The 13101-nt window shown below is 35.6% G+C and overlaps 1 protein-coding gene across 1 annotated transcript; it reads right to left on the bottom strand.

Moving 5' to 3' along the window:
• Positions 1-7949: 7949 nt before the first annotated feature.
• LOC124637526 lies at positions 7950-9713 on the bottom strand. The gene has a single exon (XM_047174041.1). It carries the CDS (start codon positions 9563-9565, stop codon positions 8351-8353), a length of 1215 nt encoding a protein of 404 aa, XP_047029997.1. The 5' UTR covers positions 9566-9713; the 3' UTR covers positions 7950-8350.
• Positions 9714-13101: the final 3388 nt, after the last annotated feature.

Raw genomic sequence — 13101 nt, forward strand, 5'->3', positions numbered from 1 at the left:
TACAATAATTTAGGATAAATTGGCAACAGCCGTAGTATTAACAATATCCCAGAGGCAGTATTAGCACAGATATTAACGTAAAATTACATAGATACAAATATAATGTTATCGTCATTTGTTTATTAGCCTCAGGGGAACTAAACTAGAGGTACCTAATTATTAGGCATGATGCCAGATCAACACAATATTATGTCAATGTTTATTTTGTCAACTATCTACGGAACCGAGGTATATATGTAACTATTTATTAATCGCACGTTCCCATTCAAAAAATATTTAGATAAGTCTGGTAAGAAAGAAATTATCAAATAGAAACAAAACTTGGAAATCCGTATAAAGAATCGCTTTTTTGACAAATATAATCCACCTACAGGTAGCTTAATATGTACCCATTCTATTATAAGTAGTATAAAGCTGAAATGAAAAACTCAAAGAAGGGAAAAAAGCAGGTACCTAACAAAGAGATCGCAATTTACAATTAATCGTTACCTACTATAATATTACCGGCGCGGCGGTAACTTTCTCTCCCTTACATAGCTCACTATGGATTATCCACGAAACAATGGCCACTTTTACTTCAATATATGGCCATCAAACTACATACAACGGAGGCTTGGATTAAGGATACGACACAAAAAACGCTCTTAAACCGCAACTTATATTTTCGAACTACTTTTTACAGTCTTTTAAATTTACATGAATATATTCCTATAGTAGGTATATTTTTAATGACTGATGAGTTTTCCTTTACGCTTCAAGTTTAAATCAGCTGAACCAAGTTATACATAATTTGGTAGCTATGTAGTTAGACTGTGATCTTAGAATTCTTATGCCGATACTTATTAAGTTTTCTAAGCATCTGAAAGAAATAACAGGCATACTAAAATATCTTCCACTGTACAATATTCTTTCTTTATTGACGTAATCGAAACTAAAACCAACATATATGTTTATTGCCTAACGTCCTACTTAAATTCAGCAATAAAAACTTGTCACTGCACAGGCAGCATACTGATAGGTACTCAAATGAACAGTTACAGAGCTGAAAAGGCACATTGACTGTAGAATTTACTCGCCAAGGCCATCATACAAGGTCAAGATGCTCATCACACCTCGTTTAAGATTGCTCACACTCAAGTAAACATACCTACATCCCCCGCGCTAATATAACGGAAATTACTGGCTTCAAACGGAAAATTCATTGTATGAACGGAAAACATCGCGGAATGGGTGGTTACGTCCTTTCGTCGCGTTGCTAAGAGAGTTTCACGCATTTATACATGTTTTATATTATTAACGGTGACTTAATTTTACGATAAGAATGTTTTAATGTCGCTTTTTGTACTTGAAAGGAAGCAATCACTCATAATTGTAACTTACGATTGTGTACAAGCGCCGCGGTGACATTACAAAAAAATAATTGAGTACGTTTACCGTTAACTAGGTTTCTATTAATAACAAAGGAAAAATTATATTCGAAGATTAAAATTATGTTTTTTTTTTTAATAAACTCTGAGCAAGAAAGAGGATTAATTTAATCCATAAATTGAAATTATAAACTTTGAGTAGAACTAATTAAAATTCAGGTCGAATCCTTCTTAGTTCGGAATCTATTAGAATTACCGAAGCCAGACGTCGGAAAATTTAGGATTAAGACAAATTTTTATTTTGAGAACGTAATTGTTGAAAACAGTTTACTTCGCCTGTTTTTGTCAGAAAGTTTTGGTTTGCTTCTAAAGTGTATTTATAAGTCGAGAATTGAATGAAATATTTTCGCAGAATTGCTTTTTCCATTGTTAACACTTCCTTCCTTCCTCATAGAACTCTTATAAAACTTTTGTCATATTTTTGTATGAAATATTATAGTAGCTTCAATTAGCATGTACCTATTTGTATTCTACAAGGTATGTACCGAATACTGAGCTAAGGCAAGGCCAATAGTAATGACGTAGGTGGATAACAGAGTCTCTTTGTACCCGTGATGTCAATCAAGCGTATTGTTCAGCCAACTGGGGCTGTATTATGATATGTTTCAGCCAAATTCTTGAACAAGAACGAGATAGGGATGTAGGTGCAGAATGGGTAATACCGTTTGTTTTGTACTTGAATCTAGAATACCTAGTCATGACCTATGTCAAGGCTGTACCTTTGTACCTGTGTGCATATGGTTCATGTGATCCCCCTAACTAAAAAGCAACTTTTTTGGAAATTAAACAGAGAGAAATCATCAAAAAAACCTTCCGTTGAGGATAAGAAGAGCAATTTCACGATTTAGAACGATTTCAGACTCTTCTACAGCATCGCTATATGCTAGGCCAGGGTCACGAAAACTCTTCAGAACAGTTCGCCCACGTGCCGACTGACATTTTGTCGGTTAGGTAGGTGGTCCTAGGAATAATTTAAGTTTTTATACGAAAAGGGAAAACGTCAAAAACAACAAAATGTATTTGTTATTTCTACGCCACTTTTAATTCTTATAAATAATTTCGTGTGCGTGAAAACGTGTAAAGTGGGTGAAAATAATAGGGTCACAATAATAGGGTCCCTGTCTAGACGTGCTCTATACTTAATGATTCCTCTCCCAGGCCCACAGACGTGGAGTTAATCATGTTTAAATTAATCTTAATGTCTCCTCATAAATATTTATCAGACGTGTCACGGTAATTTATCACGTTCCCAGCCAGATTAGGATGTATCGGATTATACCTTATTTGTGATTTAGATGCTACACCGCGTACCTTGGCTGTGACAAACAGTAAATAGGTAAATAGGATTATTTATGTCTCGTTATAGACATTTACGTAAATATGGCCAATAAGGTCTCGAAGATATTCAATAATAATTTTGTGATTATGATTGTCCTTCCTAGTCCATAGTCCTTCAGAAATCAAAAATCCTATATTTACTACTAGCTTCTGCCAGCGGATTCACCCGCATCCCGTGGGAACTACTTCCCGTATAAAAAGTAGCCTATAGCCTTCCTCGATAAATGGGCTATCTAACACTGAAAGAAATTTTCAAATCGGAAGTAGTTCCTGAGATTAGCGCGTTCAAACAAAGAAACAAACTCTTCAGCTTTATAATATTAGCATAGATGTGAACTTTTAGATGCTGCAATGCTACATATTTATAATCATTAAAATACGTATTGTATTACACAAGCTTCTCATACTGCACGCTTCTCAGAAACGCATATCAAATAAATCCGACATCAAAATGATTGTTACAACACCAATACTCGGCCCATTGTATGATCGTGCACAATAGTGCAATAACTTCGTTATCCGCATTCATTCCAGTGGCGTCTCACACACGACATCGGTTAGCCGCAGCCGTGCCTAGAACTCCTAAACATTATCCTCGTATGCAGAAGTGCATGTCACCCACTAATGTCACCCAGTACCGCCCAATGTCACCCACTGTCCATGAGACACCTAATTTCCGCACCACTCATGTCACCACGTCGCCATTTCGCCTATGCATAGTAAATGGTAAACAACGCTCTGTCTGAACCGTGAACAAATTGGGGATTAGCATGAAACATTATGAAGCTCGATGCACGATGGCTTGTGAGATGTCTCAAAGGGGTTCCGTATAAATTACGCTTTGAATGCATATAGATGTTTGGAGCGTGATACGAGTTTGTAGTTGTGTTTCGTGCTTTGTTATGCCATTACAAGTTACCATAGGACTGAAAATATTGTTTATAAATTAATATTATTGCTTATTTATGTATGTGGTCTATCCATGTGAGCTATTGAGGTAGTAAATAGAATGTCAATTGTTTTGTTTGAAAATGAAATGAGTGCAGAACGATGTGAGCTTGCAAGCGTAACTGGTAGCTACGTAGACTTATATTTTTAATGCAACCAGCACGTAAAGGAAGCTCAAATTCTATCCAAAAAAAAAACTAAAGCCAACATAAATAATTCAATGGCACTAGAAACCTTCGCTAAACAAGTTTGTACGCGCAGAAAAGGGTCACGAAAGATCCTTTTCTGTCGATTGCTATAATTTGCGAGTCGTTAGTCCATTCAACCTCGCAGACATACCATTATGTATGTTTATCTACACATTCCACTTCATGTGGTTCGCTAACTTTTAGGGTTTGGGAAAGTACTTTAATATGTCGCGAGGTTTTTGTAACATATTGCTTAGTATAGTTTTTTTTGCCAAAATGACAGTTTTGGCTCAGGGACAATTTTACAGTACTCCAAAGACTTAACTAAGTGTGTTTAAGACTTAACTAACTTAAAATAAGCGTGTTTATGAGAGCCAAAAAATTCTTTACCACTTAGCACTGTTGTCACCAAATCTTCAAAAAGCCATATTGCAGAGTACTCTCTCCTTTAGAGTGTAGATAAAATATGGGGAAGAAGAGCGCCAATATTATAATTGATCATCCCACATTCTCCGGAGCTTGAGCTCTATAACCAATTTGCTGATTAACTTAATCTCATTATCACGAGCATCATCTAGATTAGCATATAGCTGCCGACAGCATATAAGATCGATGCCTCTTTTAGAAGTCATATTTCTTCGTTTATTTCGCCCCACTCATTTATAAATTACTAGTACCTAGTACTTTGTTCTATTTTTGTGATCGATCGAATTATGAACCGACGCGACAGTAAGCAAAACACTACTTGGTACTCAAATGATAGCGGTGAGGCGTACTTGGAAATACTATCCTCAATTCTTTGTACAAACAAAAGAACATCTCGAAAGAATGTGAGTAATATTTTCACTTATGAGTGAGCGTTACACTTAGGTTTCCATCAAGAATATATATATATTGTGTACAAATGTGAAACAATATACTTCTTTCGTACTAGATAGGTACACAAAAAAAAGTATTATATTTGCATTCACAAGGGGTTTTATTTAGGCTAGTAATTCACACGGTTTTCCGTAGATTTCAAATACATTCTTGAAAATTGTGAATACCGGAGCAGTTGGAGGCCTTCAAACATTTATGGCCTTACTACAAAAACTTTAACAACTGTTTTACACTTGTCTAAAAAAAATGTGTCTCCAAAATGAACCTTATGTCAACGTCATAATTTGACATTTTTTTAGACGAGTCTTAAACTGACGTTAAAAAGTTTTTGTGGTAAGACGGTTACGATTTATAGGGTTATGAATGAAAAAACGGATAGATTATTTATTAATGTACTGTTGTAAGGGAGGTGGACAAAATTGGGGATGACAAACATTACTTTAGCATAGGTATCCCTTGACAAATGGGCTATTTAAAACTAAAAGATAATTATAATTTGAAATTGGCCCTGTAATTCTAGACTAGTAGATTTGCGGGATCATATAATACTTACGTTTAATTCGTCATAACATACAAAATGTAATTTATTATATCAAAAGAATGTGTAGGTATTACGTCGTTAATAAAACATACCGTGAGTTTAAGCCATTCATTTCCACACGGTCCGTGATTTATTCTGAATTAAGGTCCACGTCCATTTATTACGATAATTATTCTCACAATTATTGAGGTAGGCAGCAACTTTCCTTTTTCAGACAAAAAAATTGTCACTTGTGGCACTTTGTCTGTCTTTTTTGGATATCGGAATTAAGACCTCTTTTTTAAACCAATTTAATATAATTTAAAAACAACGTTTTCTTTATAACAATGACATAAATTAAAAGACTTATCCACTATTTTCTCTTGGGACTGATAAATAATACCAAGGACCCGCTTTACTTTACTACAATTCCAAGTTTGAATTATTTATTTATTCGGCCTCTGTTGACAAACGCGTGGGCACCCAAAAACGAAGTTTATGATCTCGCATACAATGTACAAAATAAATATTTGTGCCCAACTTGCAGTAAAGTGTGTAATTAGGTCAGCACTGCTTTGCGCATGTTTAGCTCCCGAGGGTAAGCAGACCTTCAACTATTACACAGTACAGGTGTCGAGCGTAATAAATTCTAACTTTGTTGGAAATAAATACTTAGAGCACATAAACGGAACACGGGTACGGTTAATTTTGCATTAATTTTGCTTAGTCCTGACAAACTGTTCTTGTATTTTAATAGGTTAAAACGTTACAAGGAAAATTACCTATGAACTAACGAGTCTAACGCAATGCCTGGAAAAGGTATTATTAAAATTTATTAATGACAATATTTTTTTGATTCCTACTCTTTCTCCCCATACTTTCAAGTAAATATGAATGTCCATTTTCATAAAACCCGAACAAGAATAACTAGATTTTGTCTCAAGAAAATAAACTCATTCAGTTTGATTTGCCATCTGCAGACACGGATCAAAACTTGCTGAAAGCATAGCCTCACAGCTATAAACTGTAGGTCTGTATGTTCTTACATTACAAAGCGGAGGATCTAGTGTTTTTATCCGAACTTTTTTGATCTAACTTCATGAATTACTCTGAGATGTTATTTCGATGAAGTTTGCCTTTTGTTCCAGGCGTGATAATATCGTGTTACGTAAATGTAAGATTAGGATATCAAAATCAAATGTTAAGTATTTTCATGGCAAGTAGTTAATACCTATAATATTTCAAGTAGATCTCAAAATATTAATCATAATAAGCCTCGAAATTACTATCTCATGATCTTCTAGAATTATAACTTATTCGAGATGATTTAACTGAAACAACGATTTTCTCAAGTAGGTACACTCAAAGCAAGAGGGATTAATTTTCCAACGTGTGATGTTTCATAAACCTAGGTATATTAAAACGAAAATTTTAGGTAGCGAATTCGGTATCATAAATCATGTACACCCTCATCGCCCTAGAGTACCCAAATTCTTATAAAGCGAGACGTTTTAATCTGGGAACAAAACCTATTGAGGTTTACCTACCTCAGCGTAACCCACTTGGCTCACAAAAGACCCATAAAATGCCTAAAACACAGGTAACAATTCATTTTCCAGCAATATTTTTTAGAATTGGAACGGATAACGTATAAAAATATCGGTCGTTAGTTTTTTTTAGTTTCCATTCACAACACGTGGCTCGTGTTTCGATAAAAACATGCGAGGTGATTCTATGGCTTTATATTTCGATTTCAACGAGTCGATGTAATAAATTTTACCACGAAAATATATCGCGTATATACGATTTGCCTCGAATCGTCAAAGTATCGGAATACCAATAGAATGTTCGATATTTCTAGACTCGTCTCGCGGCGTATTTTCAAAATATTATTATATTCTTTGAGTATGTTTACCAGCTCTCGGTTGAGGTAAAAGCGACACGTTTTATCGTATGATTGAGATATCAATCTATACGTCCATCAAACTCCGTTTCCGAATTGCTTTTTGTAAGGGTTTTGGTGTTATTGTATGTAAATGTACATTGATGCTGAGAAATTGGCAATTACTTTCTTTTCTCCGCATGTGCGTGTAAGAAAGGCTTCAAATCGAATTTGGTACACACCTAGCATCGACACCTCTGTACGTAGACTACCAAATATTATATATTTCACGGCGGAATTTTCCAGTATGCCCACAGATACTGGTGACACTCCCTTACTCTGTACACTATAGGCAGGGGTTACTCACTGATGGTCCACAGTCAGGGCCCGCCGGGGCGGAGCAACCAGCGCCACCGGCCACGCCGCCTGCACTAATGACTCTCTCACGAACTGCTCCCACGAAGGTGAAGTCCCTGGAACAAAGTAGCTTTGTTAGCGAATAGTACGCTTGGAAAATAAAATCACCTTATATCTGAGTACTGTATAAGTAGAATTCTCCGTGAAGTAGGTAGTTGGTTTTAACTTGACCCCATTGGTACTGACTTAGATTAACACAGTTTGAAGATAAAGGCGTAACTTGAAAATGGTTATATCACGCCTTTTGAGAGTGTGTAAAGTAGTTCGCTGAGGATGTGGGTGAAGCTGTGGAAAGTAGCTAGTTTAAAATAATATTTAGTTAAAACAAGTTGAGCTAATAAATAAATAAATAAATAAATAAATTGTTTATTACTTCTCTTTGAACATCATTTTACAATATTTTGCTAATTCTAAAAAGTGCTGATGTATAATTTGCCCGAACTAGGTAAAAACCTGTGTCTCGGGCGTAAAAGTGCTTATTATAATATTTATAGCTAATTAACAATAAATTGCTGCTAGTTACTAAAAACTAGGTCAATGTGACAAATACAGAGTTATTACACATGTTTGTTATAATGCTTACATACTAATTAAAATATCCATATTGCGTACCTACAATATTACATACAATATTTGAGTGTAAATATGCGGGCCTAAAAATAATCAGTAATCCACTATCCCTAAGTAAAATATGAAATTATATAATGTGTAGAAATGATTACAGCTAAATATTATCTCGAGTTTGACGCTATCAGACGCCTTTATAGTCTACGGAGTTGATGTACCTATATTCAGCGGCTTTTCTAGCAGGGCATTCGGAATCTCCCGTTTTGTGATTGTAGGGTTTTTTAAAGCGCTTACAGGTTGCACATTTCGGCGGTTCTTCCTTTGAAGAGCACTCTTGAGTCGCGTGTCCCTCTCCTCCACAGTGGCCACAAGTAGAGGTAGCAGATTTGCATGTCTTGGATGCATGACCATACTGCTGACACTTGAAGCACCGAGTCACAAGGGTGAAATCATGTACCGGGCACGACGTCCAGTTTATGTAAAGCCTGTTCTGATTTACTAGGACTTTCCGGATGCTGGCTGGAACTTCAACAATATAGTTGCAGCTGTCAGCATCCCTTTTTCCTGACTTGTGGCTTAGTTTAATTGAGGTCAAAAAGGTATCCTTGGTCAATGTTGGAAGTTTGTCTACGATATTTTGGTCATAAATACTTTTGAAAACTTCTTTCTCTGCCATATCAGTGGGTACCCCAATAATTATAATGCGAGGCTTCCGCTTCTGAGGTTCATCAACAGTAAGTGCAGATGTGGAACGCTCGACAGTCTCTTTCACTTTTAGCATGTCATCCTTAGTCTCTGTGCTTATGATAACACCTCCGTTTCTTGTTTTCCAAAGTCCACGTACCTTTAGCTTCATTTCCTCAGGGCATACAATTTTTTGGACTAAATTTTTGGTCTCTTCACTGGTCTTAGTATGGTCACTAGGATATATAGCGACAGAGCTGGTTGCATGAGGCATAATAAGGCTTTTTGTACCCTTCACCATGTCTGCGAAGGATGTGCTTTCCGGCTTATGTTTGATGAGAGTATCTTGTAGTTCCTGCTTGATCTCAGTCAAACTACTAGCGAGGTCTTGATTTTCCTTCAACGTTTGCAGGGTGGCGTAGTTCTGAAGGGCTTTATGTTTCAATGACTGATATTGCACAGCCATTTGAGAGACTCCGTATCCGACTTTGCGACAAAGGCTAGTGACTCTTAGTTTTTGTTCGGAATTCATCTTGCCTTCCGAAACCGTGATCGAAACCTCATTCAGGCACTGCTCAATACTAGACATCCAGGATTGAATTTCAGGAGTAGAAAAAACCTCAATTGTTTCATCCTGTGCGTGACTTCTGGGTGTTGCTGCTGGTGGCGATGAGCAATGTGGCAGTCCGCCACGGTGGGAGGGGCTTCTATCCATAATTGTAGATCACTTTTTGTCCATATTTGTAATAAATACTGTATAATTTCACAACAAAAACGCTATGACTCTAAAACTAGGTCACAATAAAAAAATTGTTAATTACGCTATTTTTAAGTTGCTTGATGAGCACGTCTGTGTTCGTCGATTAACGATAATAGTATATAGTGAGCTCACTCGCTATTAAAACACGTACTTCAAGAAAATTGACTTGAACTCTCGGGAAAACTAAAGTAAGCATAAAAACATACAAGTTTCTCCTTACGTAAGTTACAAGTATATTCCGTATGTAAGTAAGTACGTACACTTCTCTCTTCCAGAAGTTAAACTTTGAAAGCAATCGAACAAGTTGTGTACGAATTTCCGTATTACGTACAAAATACTTGTATGAGTTTCATGGTGAAATTGAATTTTGGTTTCTGACGTGACAAATTACCTATTCAGGGGAACTGAACGAATATGCACCAAACACAGAAAATAAAATAATACAAATATTTACGACGTGTTGGCTTGTATTGTGCACTCCAAAACCGTCTCATGAAAGAAAACTTCTATAGAAAGATAATAAAAAATCGGAAGCAAAGTCGCAATAAAATTGTCTGTAAAAAAAAAAAAACAAATAATAGTCATTTAAATAAATAACTTTTACGGCCAGTTTCTTCATCAAAAGTTAAAGTTAAAGTAATGTCTAAAGTAAAAGTAACGGTCAAATTCGTTTTTTCAAGGCTAAAGTGACAGCAAAACTAATAGAAAAATTGAATTTAACCGTTACTTTTACTTTAGACATTACTTTAGCCATAACTTAAACTTGTACTTTTGATGAAGAAACTGGCCGTTATTCAATAGGCGTTCTATAATAGTCATTAGATTACCGGCACACTGCAAACTAAACTGTCGACCGATAGTTAGCCGGACGCCGATGATTAGGATTTTTTTTTACGAGAATCAAAGTTTTGAGGTATTTAGACACCATCTAAATACCTGACCGTTGTTATGTGCGTTATTACTATTCATTTTTAAACTGATTTGTGAGCCCGAACAAAATGACGGCCGATTAAAAGTCTGCAGTGTAGTGTAGGTACTCTTACTGAAACAACGCAACGCGGTAATAATGAGAATCCGACCAAATGCTCCTAAACAATTGAATCGATATCCCACTGATGATAACGAACGCCAATTGATTGGTGCTCCGATATATGATAGGCCTTTCGGCTGTAATAGAGTCGGTCGTGACAAGTTTGTATGATTTTATATTGAAGCTATAAATACCTACACAAGCCGATATTTAACAAGTCTCATGGTACTCAATGTGAATAGGAAAGTAACATTGTCTATGTGTGAAGTAAGCACGCTAAAAGGGCTCAACTTATTGAGATGAAATTTGCCATGAAGATGGTACCTACTGTGACATTGGCTCCATTGTATTCACAAGATGGGAGTAAAATATCAAATAGTTTATCTATTTTTACAGCATATTCGTGCAAAATATATAAAGTAGGTTAGTGACTTGTGATTCTATTTCAAATTCCAACCATTCGCCAACTATTCGTTTCCCTATTGCTTTCGAAATAGAAAACGCTACAATAAAGAAAAAGTCCACCAAAATTGCACTAAACGTTCGCCGTTCAAAACTATTTGAACACGGTGTGGCACACGACGTGACACGAACTCGATCCTTGACCTACCCGCTCGACTCGTGTTCAGGAACCGAAGCCAATTTTACCATTAATTGAGTTTTCGGCTTTTAAAGCCAATGGCCTCAAAGCGCGCCGGTCAAATTTAAACCTAACACTAGTCCCCTTTGTCAGAACATAGAACATTGAAACCAATTTGAATAGACTTGACAATAGGCGCGAATGAACTTCATTCAACGTTCATCTTTTGTTATTTTATTGTTTATGTTCATTAGGTTCGTTCGGACCAGCGAGCTGAACGAAGAGCGTATTAATCGTTCAGTGTTACCTCGCGGTAGTAAATTTTCATTTTGTTCATAAAATACAGCGTTCCGTGTTACGTGCTCTACGTGTTGTTATTTGCGCGATGCTTTTGTTTCAAGGATGTGAGGAAATGGTTTAGCATTTCACACTTGAAGAAATACGAATTACTATTGTCTTTATTAAGGTTAGTTATGTAGATATATCCTTTGTAACCTGCTTAACGAAAAATAATACTTGGATAACCCAAAATACGAGACTAGATTTCAAATCGCTTTTTTAATCTATTCAGCCGTTACTAAATTGAAATGCAAATGAAATAAAAACAGACTGGAAGGTTTCGTTTTCACAATACAGTATTATTTTAATGTCTGCAAAAAGGTCACAATTGGGAATAACAAAGAGAATAACAAAAATTCGTTTTCAATTAGAACTTTTATGCTGATTAGCAAAAACAAATTTTGAGCCAGCAATTTTGTTTGAAACGAATAAAAGCTACAATCCAAAATGTACAAATTACACTTCAATTAATGTTAGTTTAGGACAAGTCACCTACAGTTTTGTTATTAAGCTTGTTTAGGGTTGTTAGTTCAGCTCGAACGGCGTACGTAATAAAGATTCCCTTATCAAAACAAAGCAACAAAGTGTACTAAGCTTAAATATTGGAACTTGCTAAGAGCTGAGCCAGCCAATCAGTGCCGCCCATTAAACAATTTGCTGTCGATAATGGCCTTGGGATATTATTATATGTGTGTACAGACAGACATAACCAATGTGTGTGAACGCGGATATGGAATGAAATAGATTTCGTAACAATGTTACATTGATTTTGAGTACCTATGAAACTTTCTGATGTCAGAACAAATTTTGTTTAACCTAATGGAAAGTAACTATTACCATTATTTTATGAATTTAAGAAAGACCAGAATAAAAAATGTAGTTTATTTTATTAGTTCTCAATAAATTCACAAGTATTTCTAGTGTTACTACACGCAGTGGTGGCATGCTGATTTATCTATACGTTCCTATATCTATGGTGTGAACAAAGAAAGTAGTTTGCAATACGTGGCTTGGTTAAACGAATTGGTGGAAATAGAAGTCGCAGCAAAAACGGCGTGTGTTGTGCGGTAAATATTTTTTGAAAACCACCACCTTATTGTTGTTACTATAGAAATGTTGACGGATATTTTTTGATAATATTGAAGTATTTTTGAGTACTCTAATTGTATACATACTTATGATACTTACCGTCAGTCTCATGATTTCATTAGATTTATAACGTGCTTACGTATGTAGAACTATATAGAAACACTTTTCATATTTTATAGAGCTTCTTTGTAATTTTTTGTTGATAGCTCGAGGTATTTCTATCTAAAGTATTAGATCTAGAGAAGTATAAGAAGGTAACTTATATTAAGCTCTAAATAATATCTGTAGAATAATGTCTAAGCTTCTGTTATTAAGAAAAAAATATTACTGAGTATTTTATCATCACGTTAAAGCAACAATGGAAGATTACCGACCTAGAAATATACCGAACAATATTGGCTTACCTAAAAATTGAGGTAAAATATTGTGTAGGTATATAACCTAGCCAGATGA

The sequence above is a fragment of the Helicoverpa zea genome, chromosome 2 (genome assembly GCF_022581195.2).
Source record: "Helicoverpa zea isolate HzStark_Cry1AcR chromosome 2, ilHelZeax1.1, whole genome shotgun sequence".
In the NCBI taxonomy this organism is placed as follows: Eukaryota; Metazoa; Arthropoda; class Insecta; order Lepidoptera; family Noctuidae; genus Helicoverpa; species Helicoverpa zea.

What these genes read in the sequence shown, in the direction of transcription:
- LOC124637526 (XM_047174041.1), bottom strand. Translation starts at nt 9,565, where the DNA reads ATGGATAGAAGCCCCTCCCACCGTGGCGGACTGCCACATTGCTCATCG.